This window comes from Athene noctua, chromosome 1 (assembly GCF_965140245.1).
Source record: "Athene noctua chromosome 1, bAthNoc1.hap1.1, whole genome shotgun sequence".
Taxonomy (NCBI): Eukaryota; Metazoa; Chordata; class Aves; order Strigiformes; family Strigidae; genus Athene; species Athene noctua.
In genome coordinates this window covers 169,871,614-169,895,073 of record NC_134037.1, presented here as the reverse complement: position 1 = coordinate 169,895,073, position 23,460 = coordinate 169,871,614, and the positions used below count along the sequence as shown (strand labels likewise).

General features: G+C 35.6%; 1 protein-coding gene across 2 annotated transcripts in view; it reads left to right on the top strand.

Moving 5' to 3' along the window:
* The window catches only part of USP9X (ubiquitin specific peptidase 9 X-linked), a 107,907-nt gene extending 87,543 nt beyond the window's left edge, over window positions 1-20,364 (top strand). For both annotated transcript variants that reach the window (XM_074905168.1, XM_074905160.1), the window contains exons 33-45: window positions 441-614; window positions 2,515-2,656; window positions 2,856-3,606; window positions 4,119-4,242; window positions 5,546-5,771; window positions 6,863-6,992; window positions 10,249-10,434; window positions 12,118-12,338; window positions 13,419-13,507; window positions 16,060-16,216; window positions 16,614-16,826; window positions 17,260-17,355; window positions 18,782-20,364. In XM_074905168.1, coding sequence (XP_074761269.1) covers window positions 441-614; window positions 2,515-2,656; window positions 2,856-3,606; window positions 4,119-4,242; window positions 5,546-5,771; window positions 6,863-6,992; window positions 10,249-10,434; window positions 12,118-12,338; window positions 13,419-13,507; window positions 16,060-16,216; window positions 16,614-16,826; window positions 17,260-17,355; window positions 18,782-18,916 — 2,644 coding nt within the window. In that variant the 3' untranslated portion in view covers window positions 18,917-20,364. The remainder of the gene's footprint in view (window positions 1-440; window positions 615-2,514; window positions 2,657-2,855; window positions 3,607-4,118; window positions 4,243-5,545; window positions 5,772-6,862; window positions 6,993-10,248; window positions 10,435-12,117; window positions 12,339-13,418; window positions 13,508-16,059; window positions 16,217-16,613; window positions 16,827-17,259; window positions 17,356-18,781) is intronic.
* The last annotated feature ends 3,096 nt before the right edge of the window (window positions 20,365-23,460 follow it).

The window sequence follows — 23,460 nt, the reverse complement described above, 5'->3', positions numbered from 1 at the left end:
AATAAAAGATTTAATATTGATGTCTGTTCACTGGACCACTGAAATGCAACAAAATAATAGTATTATAAGAAAGGATAGTGATGTTAAATGTAAATTAGCAGAACTTGTGCAACATTGTATCTGTTATCCTGCCTTTTCACCATTCTACTGAAGTCTGTTAATATACCAAAGTTTACATCAAGATGATTATTTTGAATTCTAGCTGTTGTTGACCTTGATATTGAGACTCTGAACTAAGTATGAAGTTATACACAAAAGCTTGTTTTTACTTACCAGTCAGTGTCAGGGACAGAGTAACAGGTGGTATACTACATCACAAACCAATAGATAGTTTTGCTCCATATGAAAGAGGGATTAATAGCTTGTATAGTATTTTTAGAAAATAAATTGTCGGAGAACAAACCAAAAAGCACTTAACAAGAATATGCTTTTATTTTCAGACTGTGGGGTGAACCTGTAAATCTACGTGAGCAGCATGATGCTTTAGAATTTTTTAATTCCTTGGTGGACAGTTTAGATGAAGCTTTAAAAGCTTTGGGCCATCCAGCAATGTTAAGTAAAGTTTTAGGAGGGTCCTTTGCTGATCAGAAGATTTGTCAAGGATGCCCACATCGGTAAGTGCTTAAGATTCTTCTTTCTTACAGAAAAAGAAACCTGTGTATTTTTATAAAAGTGACTCAACAGTCAAGAGTGGGGTTTTGTGTTGGTTGTTTTGTTGGGTTTTTTTAAAGATAATAGAATGTGCCACTGTGTTTTTTTACAGCCTTAACATTAATTTGTCTTCATGTGCCTTGAAATACTTGACTATTATTGCTTCTACGTAGCAGATTGTATGTGAAACATTTTGTATTGATCAGAGGAAGAAAAGATAGAGGTTTTGCATGTTAAAAGTAAAAACAACTTAGGGACCAAATGCAATGTATAAAATGTTAAGACATGGCCAACAACTTGCCATGTTGGTTTTTTTTATAGTTAAAAACAAATTGCTGGTTTTTATAGGGTGTGGATAGAGCTGACCCAAGTATCAGTCTTTAATTCCAATGAACTAAATTCATGAATTTAATTATTAAAATTGTGAATTTAATTAATAATGTTGTAGAAGGTTTAGAGTTTTCTTAAGGTTTCTGCTGCATTTTTAATTAACTTAAAATGTGAATACTGAAATTCAGCTTCATGTAGGGTATGTAAAAAAGCATCCATACCAAATCAGGCTGAAAGTCTGTAGCTCACTGTCTTGATGATGGTGATCAATGACAAATGCTTAGTGAAGGAGTAGAGCTGTAGGCATTTTTCAGTTGTACTTATCTAGGCTTTTTTTCTGTATCCCTTTTGAGGGAGGTGATTAAAATTGTGTGCAAGATTTCAAGCTGGCCTAATGATTGACTTGTTCTTTTTAAAAGCTGGCTTTTTATTACTGTGTTAAATTGTCTATCACTAACAGTTAGCCTTCTTACTGTTCTATACCTTTCAGATCATGTGTGATTCTTAAATGATACAGATCTCTCTGCACATTACCATTGCAAATTCTCTTTATTATAAAGGTTGACCATTTTCTGTTATTGTTTAGAATTATACAAACTGATTTTACTGTGGCAAATTTTCAATTTCAGTTGAGCTCATGTATGAAATAGAAGAACTTTTAAGTGGAACCTCTTTAAGTTTCATGGGTTAAAATGTGTGACCAGAAGTAAGTTGAAATATTGCAAGATAAAATGAAAGCACTGATTTTACTTTATATGCAATGGGTAATTAAACAGAAGATACAGATGTGAAGCAACAAGAGTTACCATTCATTCCTGATACTCTGTACTACCCTGAAGTATTACATCTGTTTTGTGCCTTAACTGGTTGTGTCTCAAGTATTGCTGATTCATTGCTAGGCATTTGTTTGAAGGTTTTATCAGAACACTGTGTAAGTCAAAGCCAGTCGTAAATACGCAAAGTGATTTTACAAAGACAGCTATTCTGGTTTTTTGAGATAGAAAAGTAAAAATGCCCTTTTTAAAAAAATTGGAATCTGTTTTGAACTGTTGTCTTTAGGTATGATACAGTATTTGTGTTTATCAGTCTAATACCTGACTGTAAAGGTCAGCAATGGAGAAGGTACTTTGCTTTTCTATCTGTGCCTCTCTGCTATCTGTGCTTCTCCTAGTAGCTTAAGTTAGCCAATAATCTCTCACGCTACTTTAGCTGCTTTAAAAACAAGATGTGCTAGAAGATTCAGCTTCCACAACCTTTTCAGTGAACTTGAAACATACAAGTAATTTCTATGATCTTCATAAAATAACTATAGTTAGTGCAGATCGAAAAATACAGCATGCAGATACTATAATGTAATTGTAGGAAGACTGCAATAAAAAAGAGTTCAGTTCTTTTTTTACTGCTCAACTCCTTTTGCCAGAAGCTTACACCAAATCCTAAATAAAACTTTTGCAGTAAGGTGCATAGCACCTGTAAAACATAAAAGTTGAACACATTTCTGCCTTTCTCTTACGTCTGTCTGTTCATTGGTAGGTACGAATGTGAGGAATCCTTCACAACTCTGAATGTAGATATAAGAAATCACCAAAACCTTCTTGATTCTTTGGAACAGTATGTCAAAGGAGATTTATTGGAAGGTGCAAATGCATATCATTGTGAAAAATGCAACAAAAAGGTAATGATTCCTTATATATTTAATTTGTGTACAACTGTGTTGTTATAGTTACAGCCATACTAAGTTCAGTCTTAGTTATCCTTTAATTATCCTTTAATTACTGAGTTATCCTTAGTTATCCTTTAATTACTGAATTTGGAGTTGTAAGAGCATGTGAATTGAAACTTAAGAACTAATAGCTGTTCATGTCCTTTTTTAGGTTGATACAGTGAAACGCTTGTTGATTAAGAAGTTGCCTCCAGTTCTTGCAATCCAGTTGAAACGATTTGATTATGACTGGGAAAGGGAATGTGCAATCAAGTTCAATGATTATTTTGAATTTCCACGAGAGCTGGACATGGAGCCTTACACGGTGGCAGGTGTAGCTAAATTGGAAGGAGATGATGTAAATCCTGAAAATCAGATAATACAAAATGAACAGTCTGAAAATGAACACTCTGGGAGCACAAAATACAGGCTTGTTGGTGTACTTGTACACAGTGGGCAAGCCAGTGGTGGACATTATTACTCTTATATTATCCAGAGGAATGGTGGAGATGGTGAGAAGAATCGGTGGTATAAATTTGATGATGGAGATGTGACAGAGTGTAAAATGGATGATGATGAAGAAATGAAAAATCAGTGTTTTGGTGGAGAATACATGGGAGAAGTATTTGATCACATGATGAAGCGTATGTCCTACAGACGCCAGAAGAGGTGGTGGAATGCTTATATTCTTTTTTATGAACGTATGGACACAATAGACAAAGACAATGAACTAATAAAATATATTTCAGAACTCGCTATCACCACTAAACCTCATCAGATAAAAATGCCATCAGCCATTGAACGAAGTGTACGGAAGCAGAACGTGCAGTTCATGCATAATCGTATGCAGTACAGCCTAGAATATTTCCAGTTCATAAAGAAGTTGCTTACCTGTAATAGTGTCTACTTAAATCCTCCTCCAGGTTAGTATGTTAGTGCAATAATTATGGATTAATTTCTTGCAAGATGTTTTGATTTTTGTTGTCAGAAATTTGGCTAGCCAGTGAAAATTTTGTGCATTCTGCTTTCCATACTCTGTCTTTCTCGACTTCTCCAGTTAAACATCTGTTGCTGAGTTGTTCATCAGTGATAACATGCCAGAATATTTAGCAAAAAATACTTTGAACTATCAACTATTATTCAGCTTATTTTACTAAGTCATGTTAAAATACTTAAGTTTGTGGGCTGTCCTGAAGACAGTTCTCAAAGGTAAGATGCTGAATTTCTAAAATCAGACATTCTTGTCTCCAAGTGGCTGTCTTAAAGCTTACATTTTCAAATGATACATTATAGAAGCTAGAGGCTGTTTTGATCCAAGTTTCTTGTTAAAATTGGAACACAATGTCAGACAAAACAGTGATCTGGAAACAGTTAAATTATTAAAACTAAATTGTTTTTGCTTTGTCTACATGTGAGTATTTTGATTTTTCTTTAGGACAAGATCATCTGTTGCCTGAAGCAGAAGAAATAACTATGATTAGTATTCAGCTTGCTGCTAGATTTCTCTTCACCACAGGATTTCATACAAAGAAAATAGTCCGTGGCCCTGCTAGTGATTGGTATCTTTGTCTTTTAACAACAATTAACAGTTTTGGAAGTTTGATGTCTGTTAAAAGATCCCAGTTATATGACAACAAAAGGTGTTAGTGGCCTGTCCCATTTTCGCCTCTCCCACAAATACGTGGTCATGGTGCACATGAAAAGGGGGGGAAAATTTGAACAGAAGATATTGGGAAGAAACTGAGCTTTAAAATAAGCTGCTCAGCTGAACAGCTTCAAAGTTAATTTTCAGACAGCTTAGATCTATCTTCCGTGTATCTTTTTAGAAGGAGTAGAATCTTATCGCATAAAACTAATAGGTTATGTATTCTAATCCAGAATGGTTCGTTCATGGTTTGAGTAGTTTTAAACAAAGTTCTTTTCAACCCATTTTTGCAGCTTATATTTTACTCTATTTCTGAAACATGTATATAGTCTTTCAGACTCTTACTAGCAGACTGTTTTATGTACATTGCTACAGGGCCCATAATTCAGATCTGTAGTATAACAAACTGTACAATCTTACTCTTAGCACCACAGCATTTTAGTCTTTAAACTAGTTTATTCTGTATAGGGGAGAGGAGTGTAATTTACTACTGGTAGAACTACAGAGAAAATCTAGTATTCATGATGACCAGTACTTTACCAGTTTACCAGTAAGTAGTTGTGTAATATATGGAAAAAACATACCTCAAGTTTTATTTCTAATAGCAACTTTCGGAGTAGCTAAGTTGCTCATGTTATTTTAAGAGATCAAGAGGAGTTCCTGCTGCGGGAAGGAGGACATAGTCACACAAGACCCTCTCTGGAACAGATATTTTACTCTTTGGGTGTTACTTTTTTGGTTCTGGAGGGGTTTTTAGGTCTGTAAAAAGAATATAAATTCCTGATAGGTTACATATTTAGTTACCTGTATTACATAGAGCTCATGAAACGTACCTCACATGTTTTCTGCTGCTCACCCTCTCCCCCAGTTCCAGTTCAGAGGGAATGATGGCTGCTAATTTAGGACCTGCTTTGTGTAGTAGTTTGGGAGTTGGGGAATATAATCCTGTCTCAGTTCTTCCAGGTGATAGAAGTAAAATGCTACAGTTAAATGTTAGTTTTAAAATTGAAATATCCTTTTAATTTGTGATTGCTAGTAATAGAGTATCTCTATAGGAGCTACAATTTATTTGATTGTATGCATTTTGTGAACAAAAATGTTTGTGGATCACCTTTAACATGTATTTTCTTCAAATTCTGCAAAAGGATACATCTGCAAAAATTCATTAATGTCTACATTTGGTCGTAATCTCTCAGTTGTGTCATCTTCTATTTCAGGTATGATGCATTATGCATCCTTCTTCGTCACAGCAAGAATGTACGCTTTTGGTTTGCACACAATGTCCTTTTTAATGTTTCAAACCGCTTCTCGGAATATCTTTTGGAATGCCCTAGTGCAGAAGTGAGGGGTGCATTTGCAAAACTTATAGTATTTATTGCACATTTTTCATTGCAAGACGGACCATGTCCTTCACCTTTTGCCTCTCCTGGACCTTCCAGTCAGGTATTTCATTTTCTAATGAAAAGCTTTTGAAACATATTCTTACTTATTTGTTATAAGTATTTAATGTAAAGTAAATTTTGGAGTAGATGCATCAGTGTTATCAGGAAAGCTGTACAGTCCATTTTTCAGTACATAATATGATGTACCTCAAACAGTTTATGTGAGAGTTGCTGTCGGGTTCAGTTTCCCATCATTTGTAAATCTCTGTGAAGATTGAGTGGTGAGAACTTTGAGAGTGAAATCTGCAAAATAAAAGTAGTGGCTTATAAAAAAGTGATGTGTAGGGGAGTCAACCCTTGTTTTTCATTTAGAATTTAAAAAACCAACCAACCAGCCAAAAAGACACAAACAAAACCCACGAAAACACACAAGAGTTCCCTACGTTTTCATCCCCTGTATCCCGCAAGATTGAAATTGTCAAAAACTTTAACTCTGTGTAGGAGTAGACAGTGAGTGGCCTAATTTTATACAAAGAGAACTGACAAAAAAAAAAAAAAAAAAGCGCCAAAATCTTAAAGTAATACTTTGCCATAATGGTGTTGTGTTTGGACTGTATTAAAATTTAAAATATCGACCTTTTTGAACCTTTGATTTGTCATGTTTTTCATGTCTACAGCAAAACACTTTGTATTGTTCCACTTACCTCCTCAGAATGTTTTTACTACTGTATCCAGCAAAAGAATTTGTATTAAGTTAAAGTTACATACGCTTTGACAGTGTTTTGTTTCATGAGGTATTGAGATACAACTGTAGTGGTGATTTGGTTGTCTGTTCTAGCATATGAAATTCACAGTGGAACTGCATGTGCTTTTCTGAGTATTTAAGCCTAGCTGTTACTGGAGAAAAAACACAATTAAAAGCTTCTGTACTTGCATAATTTCTTGGACTTAACGTGGTATTTAGTGATGGGAGTCTTGTTCCCTGTATGTCTGTCTGTCTTTGAGATACAGAAGTCTAACCACTGCTAGTATTTTGGAGCTTGTATGAATCCCATATCTTTTAACAATTCTCTTTTCTGCCATGGTAGAAAGTTTAAACTAAATAAAGATTTGATAGGTTCAATCACTAATATTAAAACTTTTTTTTTATAGGCTTATGATAACTTAAGTTTAAGTGATCACTTACTGAGAGCGGTACTAAATCTTCTAAGAAGGGAAGTATCTGAACATGGGCGCCATTTGCAGCAGTATTTCAATCTGTTTGTGATGTATGCCAATCTAGGTAAGCAAATTACACATGCTTTTAGTGATGACACTGTAATATACAGGTTCTTATTAATGATCCAGTTATACAGGTAACAGCAAGAGAATCCAGTTTTTTAGCCTTAGAGAGATTGTTGTCATCCCATGTTATATAAATGCCCTCTAGAGCATCTGTGTTACTCCAGTTTGGAGTTTTAGGCTTTACTTTTCAGGCCATCCTTGGAAGATTAACACAAGAAGCTTGGAGCAATAAGACTGTGTCCTTCTGAGAGGGTGTGGTGGTGAAAAAATGGCAAGAGAGATGATGCTTTGTTCAGGGCTTATTTGCATGGAGGTCATGAGACCCAAGAAGCCTGTGGGGTTCTCAACTGGTTTGAGACTGAAGAAATTGAGGAAGATAAAAGCTCAAAAAAGAGAGACGCATTATTCTCCTTTATGGAAATGTCAGTACAGATGGTCATGCTTTGTCTATACACTCCAACTGTGCCATTTCAATATTAATTTCTTTAGTTCACCTTTGAAGTTCATAGCTATGAATGCAAAACACTGATTCTGTATATATCTTCCCTTTAAAGACTCTTTGGGAGGCTGAAGAAATAGCTCAATTTGTGTATGTTCTTAGACATCATTGCTTGCCAGAATGGTTTCACCATAGACATCATACAACATAGAAGAATGCAGGAATAGGGAAATCCCACTATAAATTTATCAGATATTGTAGTTCCTCCAGGATAAACAGTAAAGAAAAGCTAGTGTTTTTGCAATATAGGAAGGTTCTCCCAAGCTTGAGAGAGTGACTCTTCTCATCAGGACTAAAAGTCCTAAATTTGTAGATGAAAAATTAAATTATAGATTATGATCACAAATTAATATTTATTTCTAGCATCTTTGAATGCAAGACGAGTAGGACTACCTGTATATGCAGGTGCTACACTTCAGACCCATTATACACATGCTATATTATAATTGAGATGAGGTAGATATCAATTTTGTGGTGATGAGCGTGCAATACTGGCTGCAATACTTCCAGCATCACCCATTTTTCTTCAGGATCTTAATTGTATCCAGCATTATGAAAATTGAAGTAAATATAGATTTAGAAGGATACAAAAACTTATATTAAATTTTGGATTTTGTAGGTTCTTTGCATAGAAAGTCACTAGCCTATATACTAATAAAAGAGTAAAATAATACTAATAGTGTCTGAAGTAATCATTCCAAACAAAAAAAATTTTTGCAGTTAAACCAAGATCAGTCCTGTTCACATTCAAACAAACAGCTGTAATCATGCTTTCTCTTAGCATTACCAGCATTCTGAAAATCAGTTGATGATTGATTGAATAAACAATGGTTAATCCATTGCTGCTTTATATATTTGCCCTAAGGAAGAGCAATTATGAGTAATAAAGTGCAAGTTGAATAAAGGATTGTTTCTGCACTTTCAGGTTGATCAGGGTAGTCACAGGTTCCTATCTAGTGAATTGCCACAGGGCTCTATATTCTTATATTTCCCAGTTGTTAGGGTCTTCTGTTGGCGGTCCATTTCTTTCACATGTTGTAGCCTAAGTGACAAAGCATCTTCCTTTACAGAAAGTTCTAAACAAGATATGATATTCTTATGTAGTGATAGGCTATTACACTCTGCCTCTTCTCTAATACAAGGTATTTTCATCTTTTTATATAAAGTAGTATGAAGCTAGGAGATCCAGTTCCCTTGGAAATGTTACAAAATGCCAATAATACTGAGCAGCTCAGCCATTGCTGGTTATTGACTCATGCAGGCAAGTTACAAATGGGAGTGTCTGTTAGATTACTTTGTGGCTAAAGTGTTAAGCAGCTTTATCAGTCCAAATGGAGTTATTTCAGTATTTCCACATAGAATTCACACACACACGGAGTTCTGGAAGCTCTTTCTTGTGCGTAGACAATTTTAAAGGAATTTAATTTCCTATCTGTACAATTAATCAAGGCAATTGTGATAATTTAATTTCACCTGTATGTATATTGCTTTCAAATACTTTTGTCTACCAAAACGTTCTCTGTCAGGCAGGGTTCTGTCATGACCCCCAGCATGGACTTAATGTTATTACGGAGAAGGGAGATGCAGTTCATCTGCTCTAAATTATCTTTTCTTCTCTATCACGTTTTCATAGTCAGTCAGTGCAGTTGAAGCCTCTGACTAGGAAAGCACTCAGAAGCCAGATGGGGAAGTATAACTAAATTTTATTTGTGGGTCTGATCATTATCACAATCTACCCTACAAAGATAAACATAGAAATATTAAGCAGTTGTGCTTGTCTTACTACTGTTAACTGAAGGCTTCTGTATGGATGTATTTATTCAGCAAAAGCCACAATACATCGTTCCTGCAGCACCCCAGGTTCTGTGAAAAAGATTAAATTGTCTGACACTTTGAGAAATCAAATAATACATTGTTCACATTGAAGGAAGTGAGAGATCAGTTCTACAAAGGATGTAACTACAAAACTAACCTAATCAGAAAGATACTGTAAAAGAGCTCTAATAAGGTGCTATCTGGATTCCTCCTTATCAGAAAAATGGTAGGTGAGGTCCAGTTATATTTCAGAATAAGAAAAAACTTGGAAATGTATGAAAAATCAGGACTTTTAACTAAATTGAGAAACAGAATACAAGATCAGAAGGGACATACCGAATTTACTGGTAAGTACTTGTGTAGTATGTGCAAGGTATTCTTGCAGTGAAAATAGCTGTATGTTTGGATTGGTTGGGGTTTTGGTTAGTTTTGGAGGTTTTCTCATTTTTTGTTTTTTCTTAATCTGTTTTGTCACTCTTATTTGCACTTACTGCATAGTATGGCACAGTTGGAAATGTCTTAGATTTGTGATTAATGTATTTAGGACATGATGGAAAAATATCAAAATACCCTGTGGGAGGTGTTCCTCCTATCCTGGGCCTCACAATAAAAAGACTAATGCTTTGTCCAAAAGACTTCTCAGACTTTGCTATTAACACAGATGCTAGTTACTTAGTTAAGTGCTAATGAGCACTATTAAGAAAATGTAGTCATTTACAACTCTCATTCTTTTTTTTTTTTTTCACCTGAGGTTAATTTTCTTGTGCATTGTTACTGATTTGATTATTTTTTCACTCGGAAAGCATAAGTTATGGTTGTAATAAAACCAGCAACTGAAAAGTTAAGAATCATGTAAACAGTAGTTACTTTTCTTTTTTTAAAAAATAGTATTGTCAGTGCCAGAAACAAGGTATGTCTTTATTTTTCTCCCCCTGTAAAGGTGTAGCAGAGAAGACACAACTTCTGAAACTAAATGTTCCTGCAACCTTCATGCTTGTGGCTCTGGATGAAGGTCCAGGTCCTCCAATTAAATACCAGTATGCTGAACTGGGGAAACTATACACTGTTGTGTCACAACTGATCCGTTGTTGCAATGTGTCATCACGGATGCAGTCTTCTATCAATGGTATAGTGAATTTTAAGCTTTCCTTTAATTAATTGAATATATCAGTAAATGTCTCTTGTGCATATTTAGCTATTATGTGTAAAATGTTTTAGCTGGAAAAATGTTTGCTTTCTATGTTTAGCAACTCCTTTTGTTTAAAGACAGAAATATTTGTTGTAAACAAAACTGATTTGCTATGCTAAAAAGCACAAGACCTTTCCATCTGTTCGTGTTTTATGTTCTGTGGCTTGCTCCTTAAAGATACAGGAAAACAACTGAGTAGAAATGTAGTAGTTTGTTGATTACAGAATGGTAATGATTTTAGAATAGTTTAAGCTCATTGTGAAGGGTTGCATAAAGATCTTTTGATTCTGAGTAGGGAATAAAATAATAGATTACTTTCATGTTATCAGTACAAAAGTAATCTGTACAGGAAAAATACTATAGCAGGCTCTAAAATAGCTAATACTGCTTATCAGTAAAGAGACCTTGCACTTTGTTAGATAGCTCTAGGAAATTATTTGGTGCTTGTTCACAGTCAAGATGACAAACAGAAGCCAGCACTTTGATTTATAAAAGATAAAGAATCTGCTAGAAATTGGTCAGCCACAGTGTAAATCATTAATATCTCCAGTAGTTGAATAGAGTGCAGTTATTTTTGATAAATGGTGACAGAATATTGGGCTACGTTGACTTTATAGCCTGTATACGTACATGTTCTATTAAGCATATTTTAGAAAACCTAATTAGGAATTTGTAGCAAAGCTATTTAATGGCAAACTCATTACAGCTTGATGTGTCAGGCTATAAAGTCAATAGGCTAGAATGTACTATAGGAAGATTAATGAACTGAAAATTTTACTGTGCTATAATAAGCTTCGGAACCATTTGGCAATTTTGATTTGGTTTTGTTTTCAGTGCATTACTTGAGTCTTACACGGAACATATATTCTACCTGAGAAAAATAATTGTGTATTCATAATGTTGTACTAAAAAATACTTTGTATGTACATTATTCTGACTACCAATTACGATTACTCTTTGCGGTGTAACGTTATTTTTGCTTCAGCATATTAAGCTAGAAGAGTTCTTCCTTGGACTTCTGGGCATCTTCAAACATCTCAAAACACTGCTAAATTTAGAAATATCAGGAACAAATCAACAGTCTTTCCTTATGCAAAATGAAGCTTACTAAATAAGATACGTTAATATTTATTCTTTCAAGAGTATATTACTTCTCTCTACAGTCTAGAGATTCAAGCAAGACTCTTCTGACATCGATGTTCTCTGAACCCTTTCCCATTGCCTAGTGAAGTAAATAGACCTTGTGTCCTGAAATACGATAGATTTGGGCTGTGTGATACAAGCAGTGTAGCAGATAAATTCAGGAGATAAGAGGATTTCACTGAGGAAACTCTCAGTAATTTCTCCTCTTGCATATGAACATGTCTCCAGCTGTTTTGATTGTCACTGCATAATCTTATCTGAGAGGGAGAAGTAGCTCTCTAAGGCAGCATGTGTCAAGCTTCACAATCAGAAAATTTAGTTATTTCATACCATAGTATTTTTCAAAGAAAATCAGCTGTTAGGGAGGGGTTGTTTTTTTTCTCCATCTGCTGTTTTTTGATGAGTTACACCAGTATATATTGTTGTGTCTACACTGAAAGTACTTCAGTACCTTTTCATCTGTAATAATTGTTCTAGGTAATCCCCCACTTGCCAACCCTTATGGTGATCCTAATTTATCTCAACCTATAATGGCACTTCAGCAGAACGTAGCAGACATTTTGTTTGTGAGAACTAGTTATGTGAAGAAAATTATTGAAGATTGCAGCAACTCTGAAGAGACCATCAAGTTGCTGCGTTTCTGCTGTTGGGAGAATCCTCAGTTCTCTTCCACTGTCCTCAGTGAACTTCTTTGGCAGGTAAAAATAAAAACCTTAGGAGAAGGGCAGGAATATGAATGTCTATGATGCAAGATTCTGTATTTATGTATAGGAATGTTGTATTAAATACTGGACAGGTGCTTGATAGATAAACTTGCCTTAAGATGGCATCCTCTGTCAATATTTACATTTAGGTCTATACATAACGTTAGAATACTACAAGAAGTTGTTTTGTGAGTTTAGCAAAGTAGTCAACCTTTCATGAGTTGGGAATGCTGTGTTAAGAATGCAAAGTAGACTCAGGTGGTCTTTATGTATTGCAAGAGCATTTCCTAAAGCTTTTCTGTTGTTATCCATAAAAGAGCTGGTTACATTGCATGAAAGTTAGATTCATTTTCTAAGATCTCTCTTGTATTTCTTTTGAGTGTGTTCCTAAGGTTCTTTTACACAAGTCTGCAGAACGTACTTGGCTTCAGACTCATGAAAGATTCTTTGGGACTGTCTTGTTTTTCCTTTTTAATCTCTGTAAGGATAGTCATGCTTTTCCATTCAAAAAAAAAAAAAATTCTACTTCTGTTAGCTCATCTTTATAGTCTCCCCCCTTTTTTTTTCCCCACATGTAAACACCACATTTTTCTATGTCCTTTTGTTTGGCCCTTGAAAGAATCATAATGAAAATCACTTTACTGATACTTTCTTAGCCATGTATTTTACATTTACCTTTGAAGATGAGCTTTGAATGTAATGTCTAAAAGTAGCACTATCAGTGAAAAATTCCATTTTGTAATTTTACTTTTCTAAAGGTATTTTTTCAACGTAGCCTTTTCAGCATTTTATACTTGGGGCTTCAGATCAGTTGTGTTAGAAACTCATGAGGAAATGTTTTGTCCTTTACAAAATCTACTATATTGAAAAAACAAAACCCCAGTGAAACCACAACCCCCAGAAAACCCTGGCACAACATTTTTTAAAAAAAAAACCCCGATGCATTGTATCTTGAAATATCCTTTAAATTACAGTAGATGTCACTTCAAATCAGTTGTGTTCTTCTATTGCACTATGTAATTTGCATGCTTCAAGGAATACTTTCTTAGGTTCTCTGCATTTTAACTTTTTAAGGTTGCATATTCATATACATACGAGCTTCGACCTTATTTGGATCTGCTTCTGCAAATCCTATTAATTGAGGACTCATGGCAAACTCACAGGTTAGTATTTACCTGTCTTTTTATAATTCAGGATTATTATGTTTTTTACAGCTTGTTTTCCAGAGGTTATATTGCTAATCCTTTCATTAATTTTGCTTTAAATATGTATTAAATCAAAATATGGGAATAAAGCATTTTTTCCCACTTCTGTCTCAGTTTTTGAGATAAATCTACAATTTTTCACCTTGACTCCCCTTACCATTGAGAAATTTGCTGCCTAGTCCTGTAAACCCAAGATTTTTTGCATACAAGAGAATTTGACATTTAGGCTAAACTTTCTGGTATATACTGTCAGGTGCTGAGATTGATTCTTAGTAAGACCAGGCTATTAGTGGACTCTGTTGAATGAGATGTTTTCAAGAAGCATGTCAGTTGTAGTTGTGACACCAAGACATGCATAAAGTGTGAACTTGGGAGAAAAGTATATTTGATACATAAGTAGTGTCTGTGTGATTGCATTTCAAGATAATTTTAACTTCAATATATTAAATATCCAGTTTCAAACCTGATTTTTATATGTCTACAGAATAAGGCTTTTGAAAGTGGAGATTAAAACCATGTAATTATTGCAAATACTGACTTTGCAAGAATAGTCTATTTTTCAGAAATTTTATGTAGTAATAGGTGAGGAAACACAAAATATGTTATCAACATGCTACCTCTCAATATTTCGAAATGTCACTGTTTCATACTAAGTGACTGCAGGTAGTACTGGATGTACTGATTCATTTGCAGCCATGTCTCGTACAACATTTGAGTAAGAGCACACTTGCGTGCAGTATGGGTATTGGACTGAACACATGAACTTCACTTGTAGAAATAGCCTGCACTCTTCAGATTTTATCAGTTGCATAGTCTTACTTTAGGAGATACTGTAAGAGGAGACGGTGGTCTGGCTTAACAACACTCCAAAACATGAAGACTGAGTTGGAGGGATTTCTTTTTTTTTAATAGGAATTGCAAAGCAGGAGAATATCCTTTATACATTGGGTTTTCAGTTTTGCATGCATATGTGTGGTACATATGTAATAGAATTTGTTTGTATTTTCTTCCTGATAAGCGAATGCTTCCATAAGATGTCTTCTATTTCTGCAGAATGCTGGAGAATGGGCATACTGTAGTAGATGTGAAGTAAAAGAATGTTTTAGGGTGGAAACGCATATGAGAAGTCATGGAAGTGGTTGTTTGGGATAGTGCTGTGTTTGGAATAATGGGCTGTGAAGGAGGTTGAATGTTGTAGTATTGCTTTCACTGTACTTGGAGATGTACATCACTTCATGTTCAAGGTTGCAGACTCAGAAATAGCAGTGTTTGTTGGAATTGTGTTAGGCTTCAGCAGAGGGGTACTAAGTGGCCAGCTGGTTTCTTGCAGCACCTTCTGACAGTAGCTTGAAGTAATGGTCTCTGTGCTGTCTTGGTTTTGCTGTGATAATTGCAGAGTTTCAGTGATCTTTGTCTTCTCTTTTTTAAAAACAAACAAACAAAAAAACCCCCAAAAAACAAACAAACCCCAAATAGCATAACTGTCCATGGTCAATGGTAATATCTTCAAACTTTTAGAAAACAAACATCATCTGATCTCAGGCAGTGTGCATCCTTCAGTGCTCTTGTATTCTTGTACTGTGAGATAGCTGCTGCTGTTTTTCAGCATCAGACCCGATCATAAATTTCTCTTGACTTGACAAGTTCAAGTGCCAAGTTTGGAGTAATAGTGTTCCAAGTACCATTAAGTTAAATCAGCTGAAGTAAAGCTCATGATCACTTTGCAGGTGGAGCCTAGGCTGCCAGCTGTCTGGAGTCTATTCGCTTACTGTTGCCAGAGCTATAAGGAAAGGGGGCAATTGCTCTTCCTACAATAGGTGTAGCTCTTGAAGACATCAGTGTAGGTTCTGTGCCCTCTTCTGACTTTTTTTTTTCAAAGTGAAAAGTGTGTGTCAATTCTCAGTCCTTGCACAGTTTCAAGGTGGCAATTAATTCCTCTACCCCTTGTTCAAGAGCAGAAGGCACAGAAAGTGGGCTTAGTTCCAGAGAATGCCCAAGTCCCTTATCCCCATGCACAAATATGTACCCTTCATTACACTTCAGAGGAACTGCATCTAAAAGAATGTATCTTTGACAAGCATAACTGTAACGTAAGTAACCATTCTATTAAGAATTAACTGTTCCCATTCTGTAAGGACCTATTGGGTTAACAGGTGTATTTTGTAAATGTAGTTGATTTTAGGAACAAGTAATAAAAATTAACCAGTTAAAGTTGTTTTCTATGATTAGAATTAATGATACTTACATGATTTACATATCTCATTCAAAGAGTTTAAATATTTCCAAACGTGCTAAAGTTATAAATTATGTATATGATGTGGCCAAGTTAGTTTTCCGATTTAAAAAAAACCCTCTTCACTAAACCCAGAAGTCAGAATATGAGCTACCTCTTTTATAATTACATTGTAAGTGAAGCCTTAATTTGAATACCAAAATTCTAACACTTGAAGTATTCGGTTTTGTTTCTGTTTTGTTTGTTGTTGTTTGGTTTGTTGTTTTTTTTTTTGTAGGATTCACAATGCACTTAAGGGGATCCCGGATGACAGGGATGGACTATTTGACACCATTCAGCGCTCTAAGAATCATTATCAGAAAAGAGCTTACCAGTGTATAAAGTGCATGGTAGCTCTATTCAGCAACTGTCCTGTAGCCTACCAGATCCTTCAGGTGATACCTTTCATTCTGTTTCTTGCTGCTTTTTTTCCAGCTCTGAAAAAAATACCCAAACACACATAAATGAAACACCATTATTCAGTTTTCATCACGTTGGTGAAATTACAACTTCTAAGTACAACTCATTTGAACCTTCCTATATCAGATATTCAGTATATGGGGTTGAGAGCAATTTGGGTAAACTTGCACTCATGATTCTGTCATGCAGCTGCAAATCCACAGACTTAATTTCAAATTTGAAGTTTTCTTTGTGCAAAAAATTATATTTTAGGGAGTCTTAAACAGCAGCATACGTGTTGGTAATCTGTTCTCTGATAGCTGAGGTATTGGAAGCTGAAAATATTTCTGTTTTGAAGAAAATAATTCTGAACTGTTAATTTTTCATCTGCAGAGCAATGGAGATTTGAAGAGAAAATGGACCTGGGCAGTAGAGTGGCTTGGAGACGAGCTTGAGCGTAGACCATACACTGGCAATCCTCAGTACACCTATAATAATTGGTCTCCACCAATACAAAGCAATGAAACATCAAATGGCTATTTCCTAGAGAGATCACACAGTGCTAGAATGACTCTTGCAAAAGCTTGTGAACTCTGCCCAGAGGAGGTAAAGAATTAATTTGACTTCTGGTAAAAAATTTGAGTAAAGTGCTTGTGTAAATAATTAACCTTAGCAACAGTCTCCAGTCATTGTAGAGGTAACACATTTTATAAATTTCTGATTTTGTTGGCTTCAGTTACATGCTCCTGTGCATTTTTGCACCTTTATTACTGTTTCTGTGGACATCTGTCACTTAAAGAATTGGCCATATAGACTTGAAATTGACCATTTAAAGTAGATTATAAATGGGTCTGTTTTTCCAATAATACATGGATGGTGGGGAATTTTATGTAGTACAGTAAAAGTTATGGGTGACAGAGTGGGGTAAAATTTTTTTCCAGGCGTGACTGAAACAATCACTTGCATGTAGGATTGTTTCTGAACAGAACAATTGTGATATGTTTTATCTAAGTAAATTAAATGCTTTTTCACACTTTAGGAACCAGACGATCCTGATGCCCCAGATGAACATGAGTCTTCTCCACCTGAAGATGCTCCACTGTATCCCCATTCACCTGGTTCCCAGTATCAACAGGTAAAAAGCTCAGTTGAACCATTTATTTGTAGTTCCAGGTTAGCTTTTTTTAGCATTTATGGTGATTTAATTACAGTAATTTAACCAGAAGCATGTTATTGTCAAATATCACACTCAGAGGAATAAAGATATCCCTCCATTTTGCCAGGAAGCGTTTCACCATCAGAGTTTCAGGTGAGACTTCTAATGTTATCAGATCAGGGATTAATCATCCACAGAAAGAGCAGGGGTACAGATGTCATCAGAGTCTAGTGCACACTGAATTTGATTCTGTCATCTTTGTTGACATTGATAATATTTTGTGAGTTTCTTTCTTGTTTTTAAATACAAAATCAAGCCTCAAGGCCTGAATTTCAGTTTCAGTAATTGGAAGGCTTTCAGAAAAACACAGATGGCTTTGTTACATACAATTTGTGCTGTGAATGCTGATCTCTAAATCTTAAGTACATAGAAAATCTAAACCTGTTCTTATGTCAAATGGCTGTTTTGTTAATACCTTTCAGTGGAAAGCCAGATCTGAAAGAAATCATAACCAGTTTTTTTTATCGAGTTGACTAAATTAGTCGAACCCCCACTTAGTTGCCATTTTTTGTTCCAATTAATTTTATATATTCCAAATCTGCTAATTTAATTTCCTTTCCTGCCCAAACCCGTTCTCCCTCCATCTTGCTTTCCTTACTTGATGTTCTCAGCAGAGCAGCTGGTAAGTCATGCAGATCTTCCCACTCTGTTCTGAGCTCCTGAGTTCAGGCACATACAGTAACCTCACCATTACCTGTGTGATGTTTTCACTTTCTTGCAAGAGATGGCATTTCTCACTAACACACACAATCCTCATACTCCTAGTTTCTCCACAGTTGGCTGAACTCTGCAAAGCAGTAGATAGATGAGATGTTTGTGTATGCCTTTAAGTTGAGGCAGAGTGTGCAGAAAACTACTGGTCTAGATTTCATTGAGTTTCGTAACATTAAAGTTTTCCCTCTTAAAAGTTAAAGTATGCAGCATAAATACAGGTATGCTTTTTCCATTGGCTTAGGAAAAAAATTGAAGCTGGTTTAATCTGTTGATAAAATGTGTGCACTGTTTAATGTCTGCAGCACAGAGGCAGCCTCTTTTCGTCTCCTTTTTTTTCTCTTGCTGCTTTTGCTTTGCATGTAACTGTTATTCAAAAGCTGAGATTACTATTTCAACTAAACTTTTTATCTTTACAAGTTGAAATTTTATCTTCTGCATAAGTTAAAAAGGTAAGTGAAAGATGTGATTCAGAGGAATGAAGAAACTGTGATGTGTCTTTCTACACGAGAAGTTCAGTATGCTTGAGGATACTTTTCAATAGTCTGAATGTAAAGGGGAAAAAAGCAAGTAACTAGTTAGGAAACAGCCCACAGGTTTAATGTCCCTTTAAAATGTTTATGGTTTGTTACAGAATAACCATGTGCATGGACAGCCATATACAGGCCCGGCAGCACATCATATGAACAACCCTCAGCGAACTGGCCAACGAGCACAAGAAAATTATGAAGGCAGTGAAGAAGTTTCCCCGCCTCAGACAAAAGATTAGTGAAATGCACATAATCAGTTAACTTGCTCCATCAAGACTGTGCACCCAGGCCTTACAGTCCAACCTTTCTCTGTGTCTGGCTAATATTTAAAACTAGAAAAACTATTCCTAATCAACATGGAGTGGAGAGTCTATTCACTGTCTTATCTGCAGAAAATTGCTGTCAATATATAACCCGCCTGCAGTGGAAAGTGTATAGTGTTTTGTAATAAATGGCCTGATGCTAATGTGTAAATGGCAAAGGTGTATATAGTATATTAATGTTTGACTGTTAATTCTTGAGCAAGAAACTTTTTTTTTTGTCTTGATGAGACTCACAGATCTACAAAAACAAAAAAATAATTTCTTGATATATCTGCTGCGCTCTGCAACCAGTGTTGCCTGCCTCATGGCAGTCGGATCAACTCCTTTATGAAAAAGCCTATCCATGTCAACCACAAAAATAGTTTCATGTTAATTCTTTGCCACTGGAGTCGATTTTACTATGAGCAACGTAATGGCTGGTAACCTTTTAATTATTTGGTTGATGTGGAAAATTGGTGATGTAACATTGTTTCTAGATCTTTTTTCATTGCCTTTTTCATTCTGGTATTAGGTTAATCACTTTGAAGCTATAGTTATGCTGTAACATTTAGCATGGCTTCACACCAATTTAGTGTAGCCAATGAGGGGGGGAAAAAAAGTGACAGCAGTTGTCCCAATGTGACAACTGTATTGCTCAGAACTTTTTCTTACACCTAGACTATAAAATGGGGAGGGGAAAATGTGACAAACAAGTGGTTTTCAGTTTCACATATGTTCCTCACATCTGATGTTTGACAGTTCTGTCTCTGGGTGGGATAAAGAACACTTAGTTTTCAGTAATAGGATTTAAAAGATTTAAAACAAATATGCAAAAATTTGCTATGCCAGGATGCCTGGAGCATAATAGACTGTATTTGGTGTGCTTGTTTTGTTTCTTTGGTAGAGCTTATTAGATAAACTTCTAACACTTTCCTTCTACTGCATCCCAGTGAAGTGGAAGTCAACAAAATCACACAGTACTTGTGAGTGCCACTGCACCAAGTTAACTTGCTGGTTTTCTGCTCGTTCACAGTTCTACTTGAAAGCAAGAATTGTCTTAGCTCTTTACCCATTATACAGGAAATCTTAACATTAGAAGCAGGGTTTAATTATAAAAGAAACTACTGGTTAGTCAAATACAATTCTGAGGTATCTCTATTCCAGAATAAACATTTGTTTAAAGACTTCAAGAAACGCATCAGTAAATACTGTATTTAAATGAAAATTGGTAACTTGAATGTGTGTAATTTTTTTGGAACCTGTCTAAAAACCAAATACCCCTGCAAAACAGATACAGCCCACCCTATACTATTTAAATATTTTGCTGTTTTATTTTATAGAAATTATTTTGCTGAATTCACAAATAGAATTTGATTTAAGAAGAATGTTTTGTCCTGTGGTGTGTGTTGTTTTGGGTTGTTTTTTTTTTTTAATGGACTTCACAGAAAGGTGAATTCTGTGCAGTGGCACTATGCTGAATTCTGGAACAACAGTCACATTCAGATTCTGTGCACAAACAAATTTGGCCCTCAAGAATAAAATAATCAGGACAGTTACACTGTAAAAGTTTCTTAATGTGATTTATCTTGTACTTTTTGTATGTTTTTATATATACATATATATATTTAATGAGCACAAGCTTGATGGTGTTTTTTACAAATGAGTTGATAGAAACAAAGCTGCTTATCAAATTAAAGGTCTGTAGTTTTGAAATGAACAAAGGAAAATTCAGTCACAAGTGCATTCTTATGCATTTAGTATAATAAGGAAGGAACGCAGAAGATTTTTGAATAGGCTGTGTAGCAGTGATCATTTTTATGCTTCCATGTTTTCCCTAGTGCGCAAGTTAATTCAGATTTTTTCATAGTTTTTTAGTAATACCATTTTATCTGGACTTAGTAAATTTGGATAAAGTGTTCCCATCTGTGTTTGGGAATGCTTGTTGGAGGTTTTAACTCAAAAATTCTACCCTGAGTACTCAAGTTGAAATAGTTTGTATTTATTTGGAACAGTAATTGTTAAACAAGCTATCTCAGAGGTGATTATTATTTATTTTTTACTATATAGGTAAAATATATAATGTGCTAGTTCAGCCTTGCCAAATGTATTTGCTTTTAATAGTGCAATGATTGTAGAGGCATGTCAAACCTGTGACACTTTAAGGCTCTGACTCTCTTCAGTCATATGCGCCCCTGTCCCTGAATTGAGAATGACTGCCACAACAGTTGTTTTTCAGGTGGCAAATTGAGAATACTGTGCATCTTTGACTTTGAAGAAGGATAGCCTGTATTGTTTGTTGCAGCTGCTGCTTTAAGCAGATAGCTACAGAAAAAGATGCAATGTTTTCTTTACTCCGGGCAAAACAGTTTTAAATTGTACTTAACAAATATTGTACAAGCAAAAAGTTTCATATGCATGTTACTGTCACCGCATTTTGGCAATGTTCCATTTTCAGGCGATACACAGTACCTCATTGTTGGTGGCACACTTTAAAATAGTAGTCCTCAAAGTGCCTAAAGATTTAATTCCCCCATCACTAGTTTTAGTCCTGTTTTCTGTTTAGAACAGTTACTAGGGAATCTCTGGTCTTCCATAAAATAAGCCAATAAATAGTAAAGCAATTGCTCATGTTCCTGACAATGTAACATCAAATATGTAGAAATTGAAAATTCATAGGTGATGTTATATGGTGGTTAATGTGTACTTTGACCTAGGGGGAAATCCGTAACCTTACTACGCAGAATTTCTCCCCCTTGTGCATTTGGATTGTGGTTGTTTAGTGACTAAAATAAGCTTTTAACACTTGTTGCTGCTAGTGTTAAAAAAATCAGTGCAGCCATACATAAAAGGAATTCAGTTACTGTTTGTATATCAGTAAATGTACTAAGTTTTGGTCACAGAGTTGGTCACCTACACCTGTGTTATCCTGTTGACAACAATAAGATTGGACAGAGTTCAGTCAAAGCTTATTTGCTGTGTAGAACCTGATTTTGTGGTGATGCACAAGCAGAAGAGGACTCTGCTGGACTTGGAATTCCTTTTCAGATTATTTTCCCTGATAACTACCAGCTCTGAAAATTTAAGTTCTCTATTTTTAAAGCTACTGTATCGTGCTGAAATCAAACCAGAAGGAAATTAAATTCCACAAGGAGATTTCTTTTTTTTTTTCAGAGTGAAACTTTACTTTAGATGACGTGAGAAAATTGTGTTACAACAATTGCTATTACGCCTTTTCAGCCACTTTGTTGTGCCTAGCTTGTGTGTTTTAGCATATGTATCATGAAGAAGCACTTACAGTTCCAAAACTTTCAATGTATTTCCTAAGTTCCAGAAGAAAACGAGATCAGCCGTTCTGCCAAAGCTAAAGTGGGCAAAAGTTGGCTGCTGTAGCAATTTACTTCATTTTTTGTTCAAAAAATTTTGTCTACCTCCAAATCTTTTGCCAGATATGAATAGGCCGATAAACTTACGGCAAGGCAAAGTGGCTCAACATTGTTGGCATGTGTTTCGGTTACTAGGCGTTGCAGTGAGGCTTTCAGTGCAATGAATTTAACTTCAAATGAAAGTTGAAGACAGAACTAAATTAGAGGAAGAAGTGGCATGTTAGGAAATTTGCAGAGTAACCAATTAAATGTTTAAATATCTTAGTTAAACCTTGTTAGTCCACGCTTGCAAATCCACACTGAAAACAGATTCCCTTTCTGGTGAAAGACACACACCTTAATTTTCGGCAGGGTGAGATGCTGATGCTGCGTCGCATTTCTTAAGACAGATGTGGGAGTTTCACGTTTGTGGCCCTGCTCCAGCACAGTGTAATCAGGACAACAGTAATGTTGGCTCCCTCTCTCCTTATATCCTGTGCTCTCCATGTTTGTGATACTGCTTTTCTCACAGACCCGAGGTCTTTGGAATAAAGTCGAAACCTGCCTTTTATGTAGAGCAGGAACAAGGCTTTCTGGGGGAGGTAACTGTCTTCTAAATAGTGCAAGCTGCACAGTGGTACTACAGTAAACAGAAAGCAAGGTGAAAGAAACCCAGCTACATCCTTCTGTGTGATCTATGTTCCTCTTGCAAGTGGCCTCCTGAGGAAGGTGACAGCAAACAGCTATTTAACACTCAGTGCATTTTCTTTCTGGCTTGTGGCTAGAACGGGTCTATGCTAGTGCAGTAAAGATCACTGTGCAGCTGCAGCACAAGCAACATGCCCTATATATCCCTCCATATAGTTCCAGGGTGTTCATTACACTTTCTTTCCGTTGGTCTTTGGGGATTGTCATGTTAATACACTCATTTACACACCCAACATTACAGACTAGACAGCTCTACTGCGCTAGAAGGGCTTTAACCCAATCTGAGCACTGTCACTTTTTAGACTATAACTTATTAAGGTTCGTACTGTAAATGTCCTTTTATTTCTCAAGTACAAAAATTTCCCTTGGATTAACTGTTTTAGAATGTCAAATAGATAGTCTTCGGTCCTT